This window comes from Megalopta genalis, chromosome 5 (assembly GCF_051020955.1).
Source record: "Megalopta genalis isolate 19385.01 chromosome 5, iyMegGena1_principal, whole genome shotgun sequence".
Classification (NCBI taxonomy): Eukaryota; Metazoa; Arthropoda; class Insecta; order Hymenoptera; family Halictidae; genus Megalopta; species Megalopta genalis.
This window is the reverse complement of record NC_135017.1, coordinates 20,762,366-20,783,964: the sequence shown is the minus strand read 5'-3', so window position 1 is coordinate 20,783,964 and position 21,599 is coordinate 20,762,366. Positions and strand designations below refer to the sequence as shown.

The following is a 21,599-nucleotide window of genomic DNA, read 5'->3' as shown; positions in this document are numbered from 1 at the left end:
TAATTGTTTCTGCGGAACTAATTCCTCGGAGGAAATTCTGAAGCTGAAGGGCTCTTTTCTCAGCCTTTCCTGCAGTCTGTTTCCTGTTTCTCACGCGATCCCTTGGAAGCGCGGACTTTTTAATCCTCCGCCGACGGCGACGGACCGTTATAACAATTGTACAATTCACGATTTTTATGACGATTATCAGCTTTGTTCGTCAATTCTTTCGGACTTCGTTTTAAATAGGACGAGGCACTTTGTGGTTCGTTGTTTACGGAGTTGTTCATTTGCAATGATCACAGGGTAGGTTATAATCTTTAGAATACACTGAATTTCTGTGGGAGTTTTTTTGTGAGTGAACCTTTATTTAAATTCCCTATTTGTGATCCCTAAAAAATTACTGTAATCACTCTGCAGTTCACTGATAAATAAAAAACTGGCAAGACTTGTTTCGAAAATTGCAGTTCGTCGTATTCGTCCTAAATGCATTCGATCTAATAACAAGAAATATTCAAGACTATTGTTTTAAAAATTACAGTTCGTCATTCGATCTAAATAAATGCATTCCATCTAACAATGAAATTCTAGCAAGATTATGCGATCGAAACGAAACGTGAGAAACAAATGACTTCGTTTCGCAACAGAATTTCGACGTCGATTTACAATTTTTTCGATTCATCGTTTAAGGGCACGTTTTCGAGATGCGTACGTTTTCCAGGCTATACACCGAAATTAAAAAGATGCAAAGAAAATTGAACGGAGAATTGGTTTGAACAGTTTGCTGGTCGGGGAGCATCCGTTTAATGGCCGCGTCGAAGATTCCGAATTATAATTGAATAACCCTTCTATCCGATGTGACCCCTTCCGATCTCCGCCCCGAGCAACTTTATCTCGCGAGCCCTGTATTCATTACAAATAATAGGCTATTTCCTCTACAACCACTTCGAACACGGTACGCGTGTTGCTCGAGTGGCGTTAAAATAAGTTACGCGTTACGGGGCCTTCGCCCCTCTCGACGCGACGGGGCGACCCTACCCGCCGAAAAGTGTATCTCGCGCGGTATGAAACAGTATCGAAAACAGCTCTGACGTCGACGTTGAACAGCGAAACAGCTTCCTAATTGTGTTTCATAATTTTCGTTCTTAATCTACGTCTGCTTCGGAGCTTCGAAATTGAGCGTGGACGAGATAGGATTCGTTTTGAGAAAAATACAAAGTTATATACGAGATTATTACAGATATTATATATTATTTTATTATATAACATTAATTATTATATATTAATAGTATAATAAAAAAAATATATTAATATATATAATAGTATAATAAAAAAAGTATATTAATAGTATAATATATATCATATAATACAGAACAAATATAATAATTATATTATATTATTATATATATTACATTTTTTGATGAAAATGGGTAAATCGAATGCAAGACGTTGAAACCTTTTAAAAAATATAAAAGTTGCATTATGTTCAACTAACGAAAATTATTAGAGAAAGAAATAACATTAGAGAGAAGAACAATATTAATAGAGAATTAATAAGAATAACATTAATAACATCTTATCTTATTTTCGTAATAAGGAATTTTTTGATCATCGAAGTAAAGCATCGTCTATTTTCCATTTTTATAAAACAAGGTATGAAAGTGGACGACGAAATACTACTGTAAATCGGTGTAAATCGGGACGTAACAGTATTATTTCTCCGTGAGAAACGAAAGTACATTGCGTTACCTATAGTTTATTTAAAAACTCTGTTCACACTCTATCCATCGAATCGCGGAAAACCGCTGACAATTTTGCAATTCAAACCACTTCACCCGCTATTTAAAGCAGCCTTGTTCGACTTCATCTTTCCACGATTATTTCTCGTTATAAGACTCCGAATTAAATCACGGCGTCTTGCCCATCATTCTAGTCCGTGCTGATCCTATTGCACAGCATTCTGGGAAATTATGCACGCAAAGACGGAGGCGTCCGGCGCATATAAATGAATAAAAAAATTACATTGTAGAGGAGGCACGTTGCAGCGTGGAAGATGATTGTGAGAACGCGGCCGGGAATAGTTCGCACAATTAATAACTGAATAGAATGAATAGCAATAAAAAAAGAAGAAAAAAACTAGGGGAAGATCGGCGCGAGATAACTCCGCGAGCGGAAACGTCGAGACTCGAACGGGATCCTGCGTTAATAAGAACACGGATGAGTGTCTTTAAAAACTATCCCCGAGAATTTCAGGCATAAAGTTGCTCCGGCTGCTCGAAATAACTCCCAGGCGGCGTAAATATCGTTGAAAATTCCCTAAAACTGTACTCGACATTTTTTTAAGGCGCCGGCTACGAGCGACAGCGAGAGAGAGAGAGAGGAAGAGAGGCGGAAACTCGGATAACGCCGGGACGGGGAGAAATTCTTGAGGAACTTGCGGGAAACTCTCTTATCGACAGTTACGAGGGGACTTCTTTAAACTTCGTTGCTTCTTGGAGATCACCGGAGAAAAGTTGCCGACGAATGGACGGGAAGGATAATCCGCGATGAGACGTAAAAGAATGAAACCTAATTGAAGAGTGCCTTCAATTCCTACGCGCGCCTTTTTTATCTGCCAAAAACGACTTTGTAATCTCCCGGCTGGAACTCGAGAGTATAATGCCTTCTACCGAGGATCCGTAACGCGATCCGTACTTTCGCATTTTCGAAAGGATGTAACTTTCTGCCATTTGTAACAATGGCTCCTCTGCTATTAACGTTTCGATCGTTAACTAACGCTGCCACGTTACTAAAAATAGTGTAATCGCGTTCGTGAGTAATAATGAAAATTATTATTATGATTATTAGGCTAAGGGTTCGATGCGTTTATTAAAAAATTGGTCATGTAACATTTGCAACAGCGAAACGATGTAAAAAATTTAAGAACATTAATACGTCGTTTTCGAGCTATTAATTATTACTCGTCACAAGACAAATTGTTGCGATATTTTTAGTAAGAATAGATTCGTCAAAAACAGCTAACTAGTTAAGAAATATATTATTATAATATTTTTATTATATTAATAAATATAGTTATAATCATATAATTATATAATAATATATTATTATTAATATATACTAATATATATTCTTTATTAAAAAATATATTTCGTAAAAGCGTTGTATTTGAAGAAAATATCGAAGCAAAAAAATATATTCAGTATAATTACAGTAACTTACATACTTTTTAAAGAAGTTGCAGCAGCTAACTGATTAACAAAAGAAAGAAAACTCATTAACGAAAGAAAGAAAGTTCTATGCAGCTTCTGCATGTTGCAATTGATGCATACAAATTTGATTTTCCACAAAGATTCACAAATCTCTGTAATCAATTAAATAGATCATTATAATAAATTTGAATAGATCATTAAATTGAATAGGTCATTATAATAAATTGAATAGACCATTTTAATAAATTGAACAGATCATTATAATAAGCGAAAAGCTTGTTAAAATTACTAAGAAAATATAAACGTCTATATTACGCATACATAACAAAAATATATTGTTATTAATAGAACAACTGTCGCGTTCTCTTGTAAATCGTCTCAGCCGCGAACAATCGAACAGAATCACCGGAATAAATCGCGTGGATCACGCGACGCGAACGAAGTCGGTTAATCGTATGTTCCATTCTTTTTCCTTCCGATTCGAATAAAAAATTCTGTTCACGGTCGAGCATGTCGCGAGTTTAAATAGAAACTGTTGGCCCCGGATTTGCCGGAGTCTGGTCTAGTTCGGCGCACGTTTCGTGCGGCGAGATAAGAAAACGGATCTCTCTAATTCTCGCGCTGATTTCTAATTTGGATGGAAATTCGGTGTAGATCCGATCTGCAAAAGCGGCGCCATTGCGTGCCGTCGAAAATTGTTTCGGTCTCTCCGTGACCGAGGGAATCTCGAGCGTGTTCTATATTATGCCTCCTCGCCTGTTACTGTTCCCTCGGTTTCCTAATTTCTGTTTGCTTTGGCGCGCGGCGCGCGCAGAAACAGCTCGCGAGTACGCTCGGCGTTCTTTCAACTAGGAACTGGGAATACGAATTACTCTGATCAGCGTGTTCTTTATGCAGTTTCTGTGGAACGGCAGCTCCGATCGCGGGCAAACGGATGCGGCGTACGGACCTGTGATCGATCTCGAAACGAAAGATTGCAACAACTTCGCTGCGCAAATTTTCTTTAGAATCTCAGCGAAGCTAATTTTTCTTTTTTTATTAATTTTTAACGTTTATTTCTGGTACAATATGGTCGAGTAAATTTTGCTGAATATAAAATTCTAGTTTCAATTTCATTAATTAAAGTGCAGCAAATTCTGCACAATTTTCTTTCAGCTTGTGAACAAAAATGAACAATTTGGGAGATACGATTATTCGATTATCGATACGATTATACGATGTACGATTATAATTGCCGATTGTGAACAAAACGAGGCGCAAGGCTCGAATAATCTCCTTTTCCCAAATTGTCCATTTTTGTTTACAAGCTGAAGGAAAATTAGGGAGAATTTTCTATGGTTTTTAATTTTGTAGATGCTATTCGGCTTGATTTTCGGCATTTAATGTTCTAGAGATTTCAGTCGACAGATATTAGTCAAAAAGAAATCGCAGACGTGTTCAATTCTTTTTTCAAATTCGTCAAACTCTCGCATACTTTTGTATGCACATGTATACCGAAAGTGGAAACGGACAGCCATGGACAGACGCGTCGGTCGATTCTCATTCAACAGCACGCGCGGTTCGCAAATATTGAAACTAATTTGTCTTCGACACAACGCGGCACACGCGGAAAGCTTTTATTCCGCTCTGTTCACTTATGTTTTACCAAAAAATTCGTTTATCGATGCAAAGCCTGTTAACGCTTCGGGTGCGTTTGGATCCGTAATGTAAATATCGTTATTTCACCATTTAATATATTGGTACCATAGTTGTTATACTGTTATTACAGTTATGCTAGTTATAGTAGTTATACTGGTATTATAGTTATAGTTATACTAGTATTATGGTTACACAAGTATTATAATTATACTAGTATTATAGTTATAGTTATACTAGTATTATAGTTATAGTTATACTAGTATTATAGTTATAGTTATACTAGTACTATAGTTCTAGTTATACTAGTATTACAGTTATAGTTATACTAGTATTATAGTTATAGTTATACTAGTATTATAGTTCTAGTTATACTAGTATTATAATTATAGTTATGCTAGTATTATAATTATAGTTATACTAGTATTATAGTTCTAGTTATACTAGTATTATAATTATAGTTATACTAGTGTCATAGTTATAGTTATACTAGTATTATAGTTATAGTTATACTAGTATTATAATTATAGTTATACTAGTATTATAGTTATAGTTACACTAGTATTATAATTATGCCAGTATTATAGTTAGACTAGTATTATAGTCACACCAGTATTATAATTAAACCAAAATAACCAAAAATTCCCTCAACATCAAATTCATCTGCTTAATAAAACAGAAACTAAAAGGCAGAATTTGGCATAAACCCAAGGCCGACCCAATTAATTCCGCGACGTTCTCGATCGGATCGAAGCGACAGTGATTCGACTGGCATTGATCGACGCGGCTCGTCGACGATGAACCAACGATTCGACCGCGGGTGCAGTCGAAGAATCGACGCGGCCGAAGAATGGGTGCCGAGAGGCGCGGGGGTTCGAGAGGCTCGCATTAATCATGCGAGATTACCCCGGCCGGCACTGTATTTCCCGCTTTTCCACTCTTTGCCCGCGGTTGTTTTTGTCACGATACTTTATCGGCTTGCAAATGGAGGGCGGCGCAAAAGGGCCGGCAACGTCAGACGCAGAGACCAACAACCGGCCTGTCGTACATCATTCTCTCCACCCTCGCGCGGCCGCGATCGCGCCCACAATTTCGAATCTGCCGTCGCGGTGCTCCGCCGGCGTTCGCCGGAGAAACAGATTAAAATGGAATATAAACGGGATTATATTCGAGGCATCCGCGGACGCCGCCGCGAATTTATGCGCCTCCGCGGGATTACGCGTCCTTGCCGATGGTTTTTCTCCAGCACCCTACCGACGCGGACGATTCTTTTTCTTAAAGATCCAGCCGCTTGGGTCTCTCGTTCGTTTTTTATTCAGCGTTTGGATACTTGAAAGCTGGTTTGAATATGGTTGAAGCGATTGTTTAACGCTAAAGCTACCACCGCCGGTCAAACGACCGGTTTCGCATTTTTGATTTCATAATTATCGAAGTCGCGCGAAGCTGCTTCCGAAATTGTTAAATTTATTTCTCTATGCGGAGACACGCTGTTATCAAAATTGCAAAGAATTCGAATAAATTCTATCTCTTTGTGTAATTCTCACGATAGTAAAATCAATTTTTGTTAGCCGCTTTCAGGCCTCGGCAATGTGCGAATAGAAAAAACAAGAATTTGTAACATTTTTGCAACTCGTAGATTCCGACTCAGTGCTTAATTTGTTCAGTTGCTTATTTGTTGCATATTTGTTCGCGTGCATTCGTTGCTTATTTCGACGATTTCATCTGTTCTTTGATACAAAATTCCTTGCAACGATGACAAATTAATAAGATTTGACGAGAATATACGATAAAGAACGTAGGAATCGTACACCAAGTTTTTATACATAAATTCAATCATGTCATTGTCGTGAAGCGATATGCATTTGTCGCGTTCGCGACTCGGCAGTTCTAGCGTTAAGAAATAGCAGAACGATCTACGATGTACACAGAAGAGATCATTACTTCGGCATCGACTTACCTTATTGATCTGTCGTTGAAGTTTCGTGATCGTTGCTCGATCTCGTTGCGCAGCGAGTCGTTCCGCTTGTAATGCTTGTTCCAGTTCCTGTACCCGTTCCTCCAGGCTTTCCTGCGACAATAAATCATTTTCAATGAATAAACGTACACGCGTTCTGTCCACCGTATAAATCTTCGGGCGAAAACACGCGACAGAATTCCTGTCACGGAATAACTAGTATCACACAGCCACGGTATTGCGCAAGTTTAAACAAAAAAATCGTGCAAATTCTCCAAGTTAATTGGAGCTAATATAAGTCTGATAAAAAAATGACTTTTCTCTTGCAACGTCATTGAGAATGATACGTTGAAAAATATTCCCAAATTCTTCGAATGTTTTCACAGTTTCGTATTCGATCTAGAAATTTTTCTCAGAGAACGCATAGAAAATCATAAATATTATTTGTTCACAAAGACTTTTCACAAATATTATTATTTTATATAACTGCTTTTATTTTCTAATTTATTGCATTCAATAATATTATATATATATTATTATATATTTAATATATTACTTATTAATATATTATACATTATTATATATTAATATATTAATTATCATATATAATTAATATAATAATAATAATATATATTAATTATCATGTATAATTAATATATATTATTATTATATTATTAAATTTATTAATATCATATTATACTATATTTAATAATTTATTATTAATTTATGCTACTCTCTTAACATTGCAATTACAAAATCTCGTCGAACAGCGTCTCCAAAAAACCGAATACACTCGCATCGTCGCGAATTCGCTCTCTAAATAATTCGGCGAAAGTGTCGCAAGTGGCCGGATTATTATTCCGACATCGGCCTAACGTTTTTCAGCGACCATAACCGCGCGAGATGCGCGATGCGGCCAGAATCGCCGCGCCGGCACGGCTGGTATTTCCTCGGTTTCGGGAATCCGAATCGGCATTCCGCATTCTCGTAATCTCTGAGTACACAGAACGGCGTGATCTCCCGAGGAACTTTAAGCCGCTGTTAAGGCAGCTTAAAACTCGAGCAACAGGAATTACGGGGAACATCCTGCTGAAAGTTACAGGGAAAGTTTCGGGGTTCCGTTGCGTTTGCGGCCGCGAAAGTTAATTGAGAAACGGTCGACCGTAAGCTTCCGATCTATGCGCGATCCGGGATCGAACTGTTCGCCGGGGCGAACTGCGCGTTCGAGATAACTTCGGCGAACTCGAGCGAACTCGCGTGCGTGAGTTCCGAATGGGCCACCACGTTTTCAACCTCAGACTTCATAAATGATCGGCGGTCCAAGCGGTCCGGAGATATCCGACTGCGAAGCTTCGCGATCGTCTCGCGAGTTTTTCAGACTTTCCGCGCGAAATGCCTCGATAATTTCACGAGATTGAACTGTCTTATTAACCCTTCGCACCCGAAGCTATTTTAATTATAATTTAAACATATTTTCTGATCTACGGTGTTTCTGTTTTATATGATTTATTGCGATTTACGCATACGAAAGCCTATTGGCAAGCACGAAACTCGCAATTTTAAGAGTCGTTTAGATATAAACGAGTCTGATACTGTTTACAATTACTTTGAAAAATAGTATAGCCATTTTTGGTGGCGCCCCAGAGTCACCATTCGAGTGCAAAGGGTTAAATGAAGTAGAAATTGCATAGCTATTTTACGTGTAGCAGCCAATTACTCCTTCAACGTTCGTGCCTCTTGCAAGTCTTAAATAAAATGAAGAAATTACAACGTCGATGAATGAAATAATCTCGTAAAAATTAATTTCCAAAAATTATCTTCTAAACAATTCTGTCAGCCAAAAACAGACTGACGGAGCCTTGTCCAGGCAGAAAATATTGACCAGCAATTTCGGCCGATGATGTCCAAGAAACCAGGTGTTTCGTTCGGCGAGGCCGCGATGCATTCGCCGGGGTGAAATGGAGCGGTAACAATGAGAAGGCAGGATTTTCCGCGAGGAGCATTCGCATGCAAACTAGCCGGGTTGTTCGGGAAATCGTCGACTGGTTGTTCGCGTTTCCCCGAAGGCAATTCGAATTTCTGTCCAATTTACGTGTTTCGGGCCCCGGGTATTTCTGATTATCAAGAGCGTTCATTGAATCCGTTCGAACGGAATGGTAATGAGTGCCGGTCTAGAGGAGAGCGAGAAAGAGAGAGAGAGCTAGAGTAGCAAAGAGAGAGGGAGAGAGAGCTAGAATGGCAAAGAGAAAGGGAGAGAGAGCTAGAGAGGCAGAGAGATAGGGCGAGAGAGCTAGAGAGGCAGAGAGAGAGAGAGAGAGAGAGAGAGAGAGAGAGAGAGAGAGAGAGGAGAGGGCTGTTGGTCGCGATTTGACCGTAAGTATCGGTGCAATCCATTAGATCCGAGGCGACGCCGCGCCTCGGCGACGGGTTTGAGGGGCCCTCGAGGCGGCCAACGACGCCTCGGCAGGCACCGCGCGGGGATCATTCGTATGCGGGGGCACGTAGCTGCAATTCACCCTTTCTAACCCCTCGGCGAGTCCACGTTTTAGTACTCCAGGCCGCACCGCGCCGATCCACGAGTACGCCTGGCTATTGTTTGCCGCGAGCAAGCCGAATTATACCGGGTGGCGCTCTTCCGACCGCGACCGACTGACCGGCCCTTCTTACGCACGATCTCCGACCAAGAAGTTTGCGTTCTGTCGGTCAACAGCGAGCAGCTGACGATTTTAGTCTGTTTCGAGGCAGGAGACGTAACTGTTTTAATCGAAAAGAAAAAGAGACGCGAGTGTTATTACATCGATTGAGGTCGTATTGCTTGCAATTAAGGATTACAATGGAACGGAAATATTTTCTCTTCCTGGTAAAGTTTGAGAGAAATTGTTCACAGGAATTGATTTTCGTCGTTTATAACAGCTGTCCATGAAAGAAGTTCTTTGGATCGCTTGGAATTGTTATTGATGAAGGAAATTCTTTAATAGTTGTTATTAATATAGTTATTGTATTATATAATATTATATTGTATTATTATATTATTATATTATATAGTTACTATATTATTATATTATTATATATTGTATGGTTATTATATTATTATATTGTATGGTTATTATATTACTATATATTGTATAGTTATTATATAATTATATTGTATAGTTACTATATTATTATATTGTATGGTTATTATATTATTATATTTTATGGTTATTATATTATTATATTATATAGTTTTTATATTATTATATTATTATATTATATAGCTCTTTTATATTATTAACTATTATATAGTCATTATATTAAACAGTTATTAAACAGCAACTATTAAACAGTACAACGTTCAAACAATAGACAATCGATTGTTTAACGAATTTCTATACCACAGGTTCGAAGAAATTTTAATTGGTACCCGCAGCGAAATCACAGCACACCCTGTATAAAGTCGCAAGGAGCCTCCGTTGACTCCTGCGTGTGCTTGTAAATCCGTATTAAAGGGTTCCCAGAATGACCATGGCTGACATTATCGGGAAAGTATTGGTTTTCCTTGGATTAATGGCGCGGTCCGCGTCGTGAATAATTATGAGCCCGTCAGAGCAGAACAAACAAGAGAAGATTTAAAGCTTGTTCACCCCTGTCGTGTATTTTATACTAAAGGCGCAGTGCTTTCCTCCCTCTTGCGCTTTTTCACGTTGCATCGAAAACATGGTTCGTTTCGGTCCATTTTATTCGATTATACATATTTACATATTTTTCCCGATCGATTACGCATATTTTCCTAAAGCACGCTGCAACAATTTTAAACCGTGATTGAAACCGTATTAATCGATGTAAATATTATATAAATACATATAAATAGACACCGTATTATCTAATATTGAAGTAACTGATGTTGAGACAATATTACTCTAATTATTGTGTAACTTACGAACACTTAAGTCGACGGAACTTATTTTATAATAGTTAACTTAAAAATGTTTGCTTCCATCGATTATTTTACGAAAATCTTGCAGCTTCCATTTTACAAAGCATAAACGCATGAAGATCGGCAGTCCATTTGCAACTGAATAAAAATGTTCAAGAACCTATCGAGCGCAGAAATGTGATTAAATAAGTAATCAAAGATCGAGTAGAATATAATTAAAAGTCCGCGAAAAATATAATTAAAAGTCAGCAGATCTGCTCGACAAGAAACAAATTCCATTGCGTCGTGTCCCAGATATTCGGAACGCGGCGATTAATGCAAGGTGCTGAAACCGCGCTGCGTGTCGTGCGCTTGAAATCGCGCGATAATATCAATGATTAATTAAAACGAGGCATAAGAGGAAGCAGTGTTCCGCGGTCCGAGTATCGCGCGCGTTTAAGAAACGACGTTCCCGCGCGATTCCAGCAAGCTGTCCCCGTCCAGAGAGAGACAGAGAGAGAGAGAGAGAGAGAGAGAGAGAGAGAGAGAGACCCAGCCCTTGTCTTGAACCCTTCGGGATGGACGATAGGGGACGCGTCACTCTATGCACGGGATCCATTCGAAGACCCATAGAATTAGTGCGGGGACTTCCGGGACGTCATTTAAAGTACAGAACCGTCGCGATGAGCCCACTCTATATGCAGAGATTCCGTTAAATTGCAAACGCCCATTTTCCAGGGTAGGGACGTGAACGAGAACAAGGGTAAGGGCACCGTCCGCGCCGCCCTCGAGTAATCAGACGGTTAACTCGATCCAGGGAACGTTTACGGGACGACAGCTCGAGCCGATTTTCTTATGCCCCGGAGAAAACCTCGTGCACTACTAACTGCGCCTCTCTCCCTCTCCCTCTCTCTCCCTTTCTCTCTTTTTCTCTTTATCTCTCTGTCTCTCTGTCTGCCTCTTTGCTTCTCTGTTTCTCTCTCTCTCTCTTTCTCTTTCTGGTTCTCTGTCTCTCTGTCTCTCTCTCTCTCTCTCTCTCTCTCTGCCTCTCTAGCTCTCTCGCCCTATCTCTCTGCCTCTCTAGCTCTCTCTCCCTTTCTCTTTGCCATTCTAGCTCTCTCTCCCTCTCTCTTTGCTACTCTAGTTCTCTCTCCCTATTTCTTTGTCTCTCTAGCTCTCTCTCCCTATCTCTCTGCCTCTCTAGCTCTCTCTCACTATCTCTCTGCCTCTCTAGCTCTCTCTCCCTCTCTCTTTGCCACTCTAGCTCTCTCTCCCTATCTCTCTGCCTCTCTAGCCCTCTCTCTCTCTCTCTCTCTCTCTCTCTGCCACTCTAGCTCTCTCTCCCTCTCGCTCTGCCTCTCTAGCTCTCTCTCCATCTCTCTTTGCCACTCTCTGCCTCTCTGGCTCTCTTTCTCTTTCCCTCTGTGACTCATCCCCGCGGGGAATGTTAATTTCGTCCGAATGAATTTATTCGATTTACCCGGAAAAAGATTAAATCTCTTACCGCGAAGACGCGTTAACGAACCGGCACCGATCGATCGATCCGTAATGAGAGCGATCGCTTCCCTAGATCTGTTTCCGCGTGCCAGATCGCTTCCACGAGGAAAGTTTTCAAGTATGCGATTTTTAATTGAGAGCTGCACAGTTTGCCGAGAACGCAACGCTACGAATGATTAATTACTCGACAGGTTAAATAGTTCGATATATTGGAATCTGGATCTTCCTCGAATGTTACTGCTTTTCACATGATTTAACTTTGCACGATTACTTCGTTAAAATTCCATTTACCATGCATTTAGAATGTACATTTTTATTTATTTTGGACACACAAGATTTCGAAATGTTGAAAATCCGAACGAAAGCGAATCGAATTTGAAAAACATCAGCGAATAAAATATTCTTATTTTAATGATCTCATGTAGGAATTGTTACGCGAATTAATGTAAATCAACGTATACATATATGGAATCGTTAAAATTAGAATGTTTTAATTGCTGATTCCATCTGATTTGATTTGCTCTCGTTTGTTAATTACCGACTTGATAATCTGTAGACGCATAGTATAGACAACTGTAAATCCCACGCGATCTTAATTAATCCAAGTATTTTCTCCTGGAATTTGACACGTCCGTGTAAGTGAGTTGGACGCAAACTAGTTCTTCAGATGGGGGAGTCTTAACTTCGTTATCGCTTTAGAATCAGTTCACTGGACCGAATTTAATTACCGAAGACATCATGCTTGACTCCTACTGTTTGCAGAATGGCTGTTCGCTAATCAAACTGTATTAACGCTAAGCTTGCCAAGGGATAAAAGTGATTGGTGTAGAACGTTTTATGCAAAATTTCATCTAAGCTCATTTATTGTATTTTATTGTATTTTATTCTATTTTATTCTATTTTATTCTATTTTATTCTATTTTATTTTATTTTATTTTATTCTAATTTATTTTATTCTATTTTATGCTATTCCTTTTTATTTTATTTTTTTCTACTTTATTCTATCCTGTTCTGTTCTGTTCTAATCTACTGTATTCTATTCTTTTCTATTCTATTCTATTCTATTTTACTCTATTCTTTTCTATTCTATTCTATTCTATTTCATTCTATCCTTTTCTATTCTATTCTATTCTATTTTATTCTATTCTTTTCTATTCTATTCTATTCTATTTTATTCTATCCTTTTCTATTCTATTCTATTATATTTTATTTTATTCTATTCTTTTCTATTCTATTCTATTTTATTCTATTCTATTTTATTTTATTTTATTCTATTTTTTTCTATTCTATTCTATTCTATTTTATTCTATCCTTTTCTATTCCATTCTATTATATTTTATTTTATTCTATTCTTTTCTATTCTATTCTATTTTATTCTATTCTTCTATTCTATTCTATTTTATTCTATTCTTCTATTCTATTCTATTCTGTTCTACTCTGTTCTATTCTGTTTTATTCTGTTCGATTCTGTTCGATTCTTTTCTATTCTATTTTATTCCATTCTATCCTATTTTACTTTATTCTATACTGTTCTATTTTATTCTATTTCTTGTTCCATTTTATCTATTTCATTTCACTTCATGGCATCCGATATATAAGAAGAGATGGACCATTTGCGGTCCGCAAAGAAAGATCATTCGTTGCTAAATAATTTTCAACATTCCGCCGTATAAAGAAACTGTCGAACAGCAATAACACCGCGGGCATAATTTTCCGCGTCTCTGGCCGGCGAAAAAACGCAATTCCATGAAAGCGATGCAGAAGAACGAACGTACCAAAGCAATCTCCGGCGCGTACCCCCTAAAATTACACGAAAACCGTCAAAGTACATTAAAAATTGGATTCGGGGGAGCGGTTCTCGCGGCTCGCGTTCAAAGGTTCCGCGTCGCCGCAAAAAACAACAGTGTAGTTCGCCGTGCACGTCGCCGTGATCCGGATCCGCGCGCGTGTTTTCTTTCTCTTTACGGTTCCGGTTCCCCGGGCATAATTCAAAGGGAAATCCGGCCAAAGGAGAGGCTTTCCGCGTTTTTGATCGTTCGATTTTCATTAGCAGACCGTCCGAAAGGGGTGGTTGTTCGCCGCTTCGGCCGCAAAGGCGCGACCGTTTCCCCACGCGGGAATTAAAAACACGTGTCGCCGTGGCGTGGCGGCGCGTTTTGCTCCCGCATTTGCACAAGCCGGGGCGAATAACTCATCGAAAAACGTTAGAATTAATTCGAGGTGTCGCGGCGCGATCGGTAACGTGATGATTTGTGGGCCGCGTAATCTGCCGCGGTATCAGTTTGTTTGAATGCAAACCACCCGCTCGATTCGCCGACGTATGGCGGAATAATTGCGGCGAATCGCCTGTCGCCATTTGTCCTGTCGTCTTTTTCAACATTTCCGGCGAAAAACCGCTGCAACCGATTTTTCTTTGCGCCTCTCCTTTCGTACTTCTCGCGTGAATTGTTTAAGTGGATTGAGAGCTAAAATAATCGTAAGATTTCGTTGGATTTTCATAAATGTCTGTAATATCATAAAGAACCATATAACAATAATAATAATAATAATAATAACAATATAATTTCATAAAGGACGATATAGTAATAATATTAATAATAATATATTTTCATAAAGTATCATATAATAATGGTAATAATAATATAATTTCATAAAGGGCCATATAATAATAAAAATAATAATATCATTTCATGAAGAATCATATAATAATAATAATAATAATAATAATAATAATAATAATAATAATAATAATAATAATAATAATAACAATATAATTTCATAAAAGACCATGTAATGATAAAAATAATAATATAATTTCATAAAGAATGATATAATAATAAAAATAATAATATAACTTCATAAAGGATCATATACAATAATAAAAATAATAATATAATTTCATAAAGGAGCTTATAATAATAATAATAATAATACAATATAATTTCATAAAGGACCATGTAACAATGGTCATAATAATAATAATAATCATTAAAAACTGTTGCACCGCGTTTCAAAATAATGTTCACATTATCGTTCACATGTTTAAAAAAATCGTCATAAATGCGAGCCGTTGTACGACCCGTAATGCCCAAATTCACACGCACAAAATGCAAGGGTTTGTTTTACAACCCCTTGCAACGTAAAAGAAGCAAGCCCCCGTCCAAACGAGCTTCGAAACCGCCGTTTAAAATCCATCGAATTAGCGTGATTTTCGACCGGCTAATTGATCGGTCCTCTGAATCTTGCGAGAACGAACATCCCGATTCCGCGGCGGGTGCACGTCGTCCCCGGCTGAAAATCTGCTTAGCCTTCGGGAGTGTTCCGCGAGCAATATGTATAAATGATTCGTAAATCCTCGGGGTTCATTAAGATTTATGGGAACAGGTTTCTGAAGGAGGACGCGGGGACGTTGTGTATCCGCGCGGTTGCGGCTAAGATGGAGGGAGGACAGACCGAGGAAACGAGAGAGAGTCGGGGAGAGATCTTAGCCCGGGGCGGTCCCATTTAAAGGCAGGAATGCTTCACACGTATTTCGACACCAAAGGGCCGTTGTCGTCTTTGGGGTAAAGTCTCTTTGCCGTAAGTGGCAGCCGCGCTGCAAAGGACACCCTTGCTTGCGCCCGCGACCTCTTGCCTATGCAAAGCGATCATATTTCGTCTTGGAAGACTATTAAATCTCTTTAGCTGGCGCTATCAAGCCATAATTTCCCAGTCACTTCCACCAGCGATATAACATACTTGCATGGAACTGGGCATGAAAGTAGGCACGTATGTTCGTTATTGTTGTGCAATTACTGCACTGCGGATTTTTATGCGAAAGAAACATTGTCTTATTCAATTACGGGACCGATGAAAAAGTCTTTCCTTTTTTAATAATTTTAATACATTGGACATGATGCAACACACTCTTCTCTAGCGTCTTTACAAATTTGTATCTCATTTATTAAGTTTTGTTTTAAATGCGCAAAATTCGCCGTCTAGTAATTACTTTCATTAGTGGATTTAATATTTTTTTTCATTTAACATGATTTATTCTTCTTCTTAATATAGGACGATTTATTATTTTTCTTAATATAAAACGATTCATTATTTTTCTTAATATAGAACGATGTATTATTTTTCTTAATAAGAAAAGATTTATTACTTTTTTAAATATAAAACCATTTATTACTTTTCTTAATACAAAACGATTCATTATTTTTCATAATATAGAATGATCTATTATTTTTCTTAATATAAAACGAGTCATTATTTTTCTTAATATAGAACGATGTATTATTTTTTTTAATAAGAAAAGATTTATTACTTTTTTAAATATAAAACCATTTATTACTTTCCTTAATACAAAACGATTCATTATTTTTCATAATATAGAATGAACTATTATTTTTCTTAATACAAAACAATTTATTATTTGTCTTGATATAAAACGATTTAGAATTCTCCTTTTCTAAATACAACACGATTGTTTATTTTTCTTAATACGAAACGATTTTCATAATTGTCAACATTGTTATCGACATTTAACTATCGGTGAAAGCGACTGACAATTGAAATTTCTTCGAAGTTAACGAGACGCTGCTATCTCGAAGGTCATTAGAAGAATTGTTCTCGCAACAGACTGACTATACTTAAATAGCGCGAGTAGGACAATTCCGTCGATGACTGGGTAACGTTGTATCGGTAAGAATCAGCTTCCTGTAACCTTGTTAGGACTATAACCGTCGCGTCGATCAGCTCGCGTGCTACTTTTGATGCTAACTATCTGTATCAGTGAACAAACATAATTGTTGCTATTACAGTCGCGTTGCATAGCGCGAATGGAATGACGGTCGACGCGAATTGCTTCATAACCATCGATGTGCAATGCCGACTACCGTTTTCTATAGAACAATGCGACATCGCGACTGTTATTTAGAGTGAACCGGAAGAACAGGTTCGCTTGCGCTCTATTAATATTAATTAGTGTTCCGCGGGCACGCAGAATCAGCCGACTAATTTCTCGAACGTGTACGAATGATCCGCGCCATGCTGTGTCGAGCCTGCATACCGATCTATGCAAATGTACCCTAACTGAAATCGGCTTGAAAGACTAATTAATAATAAAATAATAGAATAAAAATTATTTAAAAATAATGAATAAGAAAATATTAGAATAACGATTACTTAAAAATAATGAATAATGAAATAGTGGAATAATGATTACTTAAAGATAATGAATAATAAAATAATGGAATAACGATTGCTTAAAAATAATGAATGATAAAATAATAGAATAACGATTACTTAAAAATAATAGAATCACGATTACTTAAAAATAACGAATAATAAAATAATAGAATAACGATTATATACTTAAAAATAATGAATAAAGAAATAATGGAATAACGATTACTAAAAATAATGAATAATGAAATAATAGAATAACGATTACTTAAAAATAAAAATAATGAATAATAAAATAATAGAATAACGATTACTTAAAAATAATGAATGAATAATAATAATAATAGTAATAACGCGATCTCGCACGCGTAAAAACCCGAAGACCGTCGCAAGTGAGACGCGCGACCGCATCGAAGTTCGGAGCACCGTCGCGAATAAAGTTAGATTGAACGCGGAACAGAAATTGGCGAGGAAATATGGAGCGCACGGTGTTCCCGGCGTTCCGCGTCGAGCAATAATAATTGAAATAGCAAACGATCGCCGGTTACCGTCGCCCCGTCTGTTCCAAATTTACTCGAAACGCGCGAACTTCGGCCACGCGCGCGCCGCACAGCTCTGCACGTGTTCTACATGCGTGAACACGGCCGGGCCCGTTTGTATGTAAACGACTTTGCACGGCCGAATCGCGTCAAATCGAAATGTGCAACACGTGCCCCCCGGCCGTGTCAACCTAACGCGAAAACTGTCGAAGAACACTGCGCCGGCGATGGTAGAAACGCGTTTGTGTCACGCGATATCGCTATTACATGACTTCGCCAGAAATTATAATCATGTCCGCTGCTCTCGAAAACCACGATGGATCCACGATTATGCGAATCTCTGTTCGAGATCGCTGTCGTTCGCACGTGTTTCGCGTGTTAGCAGATTCTTCTGTATTTTTTTTAGGAATTGAAATCTCGTATGAGATGTGTTCGTTGTTGTTTAATTTGTTATTATTTAATTCAGTAATATTTAATTCGGTGTTATTTAATTCGGTATTATTTAATTCAGTAATATTTAATTCAGTGTTATTTAATTTAGTGTTATTTAATTCAGTAATATTTAATTCGGTGTTATTTAATTCGGTATTATTTGGTTCAGTAATATTTAATTCAGTAATATTTAATTCAGTAATATTTAATTCGGTGTTATTTAATTCAATAATATATAATTCGGTGTTATTTATTTCGGCATTATTTAATTCAGTATTATATAATTCAGTAACATTTAATTTAGTATTATTTAATTCAGTAATATTTAATTCAGTAATATTTAATTCGGTATTATTTAATTCAGTATTATTTAATTCAGTATTATTTAATTCAGTAATATTTAATTCGGTATTATTTAATTCATTATTAATTAAGTCATTGATATTTATTTCATTATCATTTAAATTTATTACTATTTAATTCACTATTATATAGTCCGATGTATCATCGACTGAAATCCGATTCAAAATCTCCGAATCACCGGTGCCAAAAAAGCGACGAGCAGCACAGCATAACCGCGCGTAAAAATAAGTGTCCGACAATTTCGTGTAATCAATTCCCGCGTCGCCAAATCCCGCATGGATCCAACCAGCGCACCGTGAATTCGGCATCGGATTAGCGAATTAAGCGATTGAACGCGGATGAAAAATTGAAAAAACATTCCCGTATTTCGGCCGACCGGTACGGGCGCGGTTCTGTTTAAGTTGTAATCGCGCGCTGGCGGAAATCCTCTCTCCAACGTTCTACGTAACTTTGATCCTGATTAGCGTCGCCGCCCCATCGTAACGAGAGAGCCTGCATTTAGGGCTATCGAAAATCTCGCAAAAAAGGGGGCGGCGGCCGGCGTCGTGCGCGTGGCCCCGCGCGCGCGCTCCATACACGGAAGAAGAAACGGGGCTTTTAGATGTCGTCACGTCCAGCTGAGCTTTTCGAGCCGATAATTAGGCGGCAGAAAGGACGAGGCGGCCGGGCATGCGACAAATCAGGTGGAAAACAATGTACTTCAAAGGCCTCTTGCTTGTTACCGCCCCGCGTTCGCGCGCCTCCTTGTCGTGCACGGTGTTCCATACACCCTTACGATGGTTGCCGAAATTTCTCTATGTCACGTACGCGTTCTTGATTTTTCGAAATTATTTGCGGTAAACGATTCGTTTTATTATTATTCGTTTAAACGTGTTTTATTGTCCATAGGCGGAGCCGGATATTATTCGAATATAATTGTTTCAAGTGTTTCATTTAGGATATTTTATTAAGAAAATATTTATTTATTATTTAAATAATAAAGAAATATAATTATAGTAAAATAATATTTTCATTATAATTAAAATAATGAAGATATTTATTTTTTATTTATTTATTTAATTATATCCTTTTTAGTCGAATATAATTATCGATAATAATTATTCAGTATTCTTCGCGAAGTATTCTGTCTATTTATTAGAACAATTTTTGATTTCATAGAGGAACGACGATGACGAATGTTCGAACAGACTCGGAGACAATGAAATTGCCGGAATTGCATTTCGAGCGCAGCCCGATGACTTTATTACGCTTCTTTTCCAGAAAATGGAAAGGTTTTCCAAAAATAAATTGGCCCCCATAAAGCATCTCTAGCATAACATTGGCACCCTCCCGTGGATCCTTAATGGAAACGAACTGCCATTATAGGGATATAAATATACTCTCCGGTGCAGAAGAGCCCATCTGTCGTGTCACGAAAATTACGTGAACGAGAGAGATAATATTGAATCTATTAAGAGAAAACACAGTGGGCACGGACACATGATGTTCCAGAAATACGGGCTCCAGGAACGTGTGCATTGAACTCATTGCGTATTGCCGGAGCCTTCGTTCTAATTATAACGTTTGGCGAACATCGTGAACGATACAACATTGTGTATTCAAGAAGACAATAGGGAACCACTCGAGGAAGATCGAAATGCAATTGACTTTCTTCGAAAATACTTTTATTCGATTTAAAAAGACGAAGAGACCGCTCTGACAAAATCGAAATGCATTTTCTCGTCTTTGAAATTATTTTGATTCGATATAAAAGTGTATTTATGTAATATAATAATAAAATAATATAGAATATAATATATATAATAATAATAATAATATAATATAAAAATAATATATATAATATAATATATAATATAATAATTAATTATTATATTTATTATATTATTATTATATTATATATTATTTATATATAATTATTATATAATATAATAATGTATATAAATAATATATAATATAATAATAATATAATATATAATATATAAAAAGTATATATATATATAAAAGATTTATATAAAATATAAATTATATATTTATATAAAGTATATAAAGTGTATTTATATAAAATTGTATTTACTCTCTTCTTTCAAAATATTTAATCTTTTCTTACTAATGAAGAAGAGACCTCTTTAAAGAAAATTAAAATGTGTTTACTCTTGTTTAAAAATACTATGATTCGCTAAAAAAGAAAAAGAAAAGAAGAGATCCATTTCATAAAATAAGAAAGTACCTATCATTGACAAAAATATAAATGCTCGAGTGGCAATTTAAACTGGCAGTTAGCTCCGTCCGTAAGGTCAAAGAACGCTATAATTCGCTTAATTTCAATGGCTCTAGCGCAGGGGTGGTTAATGCGAGAGACTGCGGAATATGCGATCCGAAAAGCGCAGCCACGAGGGTGACAACGAGTTAAGCTCTGATACAGTGTATTAAGTTCCTCGGATATCTCGCGGGCTTCCACAAGCTCCGCATACTGAGGACACTCTAGAACCAGGTGCAAAATTATGCTGGAAATATGTGTGCGGGACTGGCTTGTATTATATATTGTTCGCCGGGCTAAACACAACGTCTTGCAGCGAGTTCGCGCCGCGTGTAACCTGGGATTTCGCTGAATATTATTTGAACGTTCGCGATTCTTCGTGCGCGAGATTTCAAATTTGCACTGGGCGCCGTGCCGAAATTTCACGCGCGAAATGCAACCTTTAAACACAGTTTTTAAGGGACTTAAATTAACGCGTTTGTTTGCAAGAGTTCTAGTTGCGACGACCATAATTTTCTACTCTAGCACGTGCAGAGAGGCGAATTAATTTCGGGGATATTGTTGTTTAAAATTGCATCGTATAGAGCTATAATTAAGAAATGAAATGAATAAATATTCGTGACGATGATATAATATTATGCAATATTTATTATATGATGTAATATTATGCAAT

At 37.4% G+C, this 21,599-nt stretch overlaps 1 protein-coding gene across 8 annotated transcripts in view; it reads right to left on the bottom strand.

Moving 5' to 3' along the window:
• LOC117219772 (uncharacterized) overlaps nucleotides 1–21,599 on the bottom strand; it is a 536,896-nt gene that overhangs the window by 136,694 nt on the left and 378,603 nt on the right. For all 8 annotated transcript variants that reach the window (XR_013033574.1, XM_076522477.1, XM_076522476.1 and 5 more), the window contains exon 5: nucleotides 6,781–6,891. Coding sequence is in view for 7 of the 8 variants with exons in the window: in XM_076522477.1 (XP_076378592.1) it covers nucleotides 6,781–6,891 (111 nt within the window). In the remaining variant the exon portion in view is untranslated. The remainder of the gene's footprint in view (nucleotides 1–6,780; nucleotides 6,892–21,599) is intronic.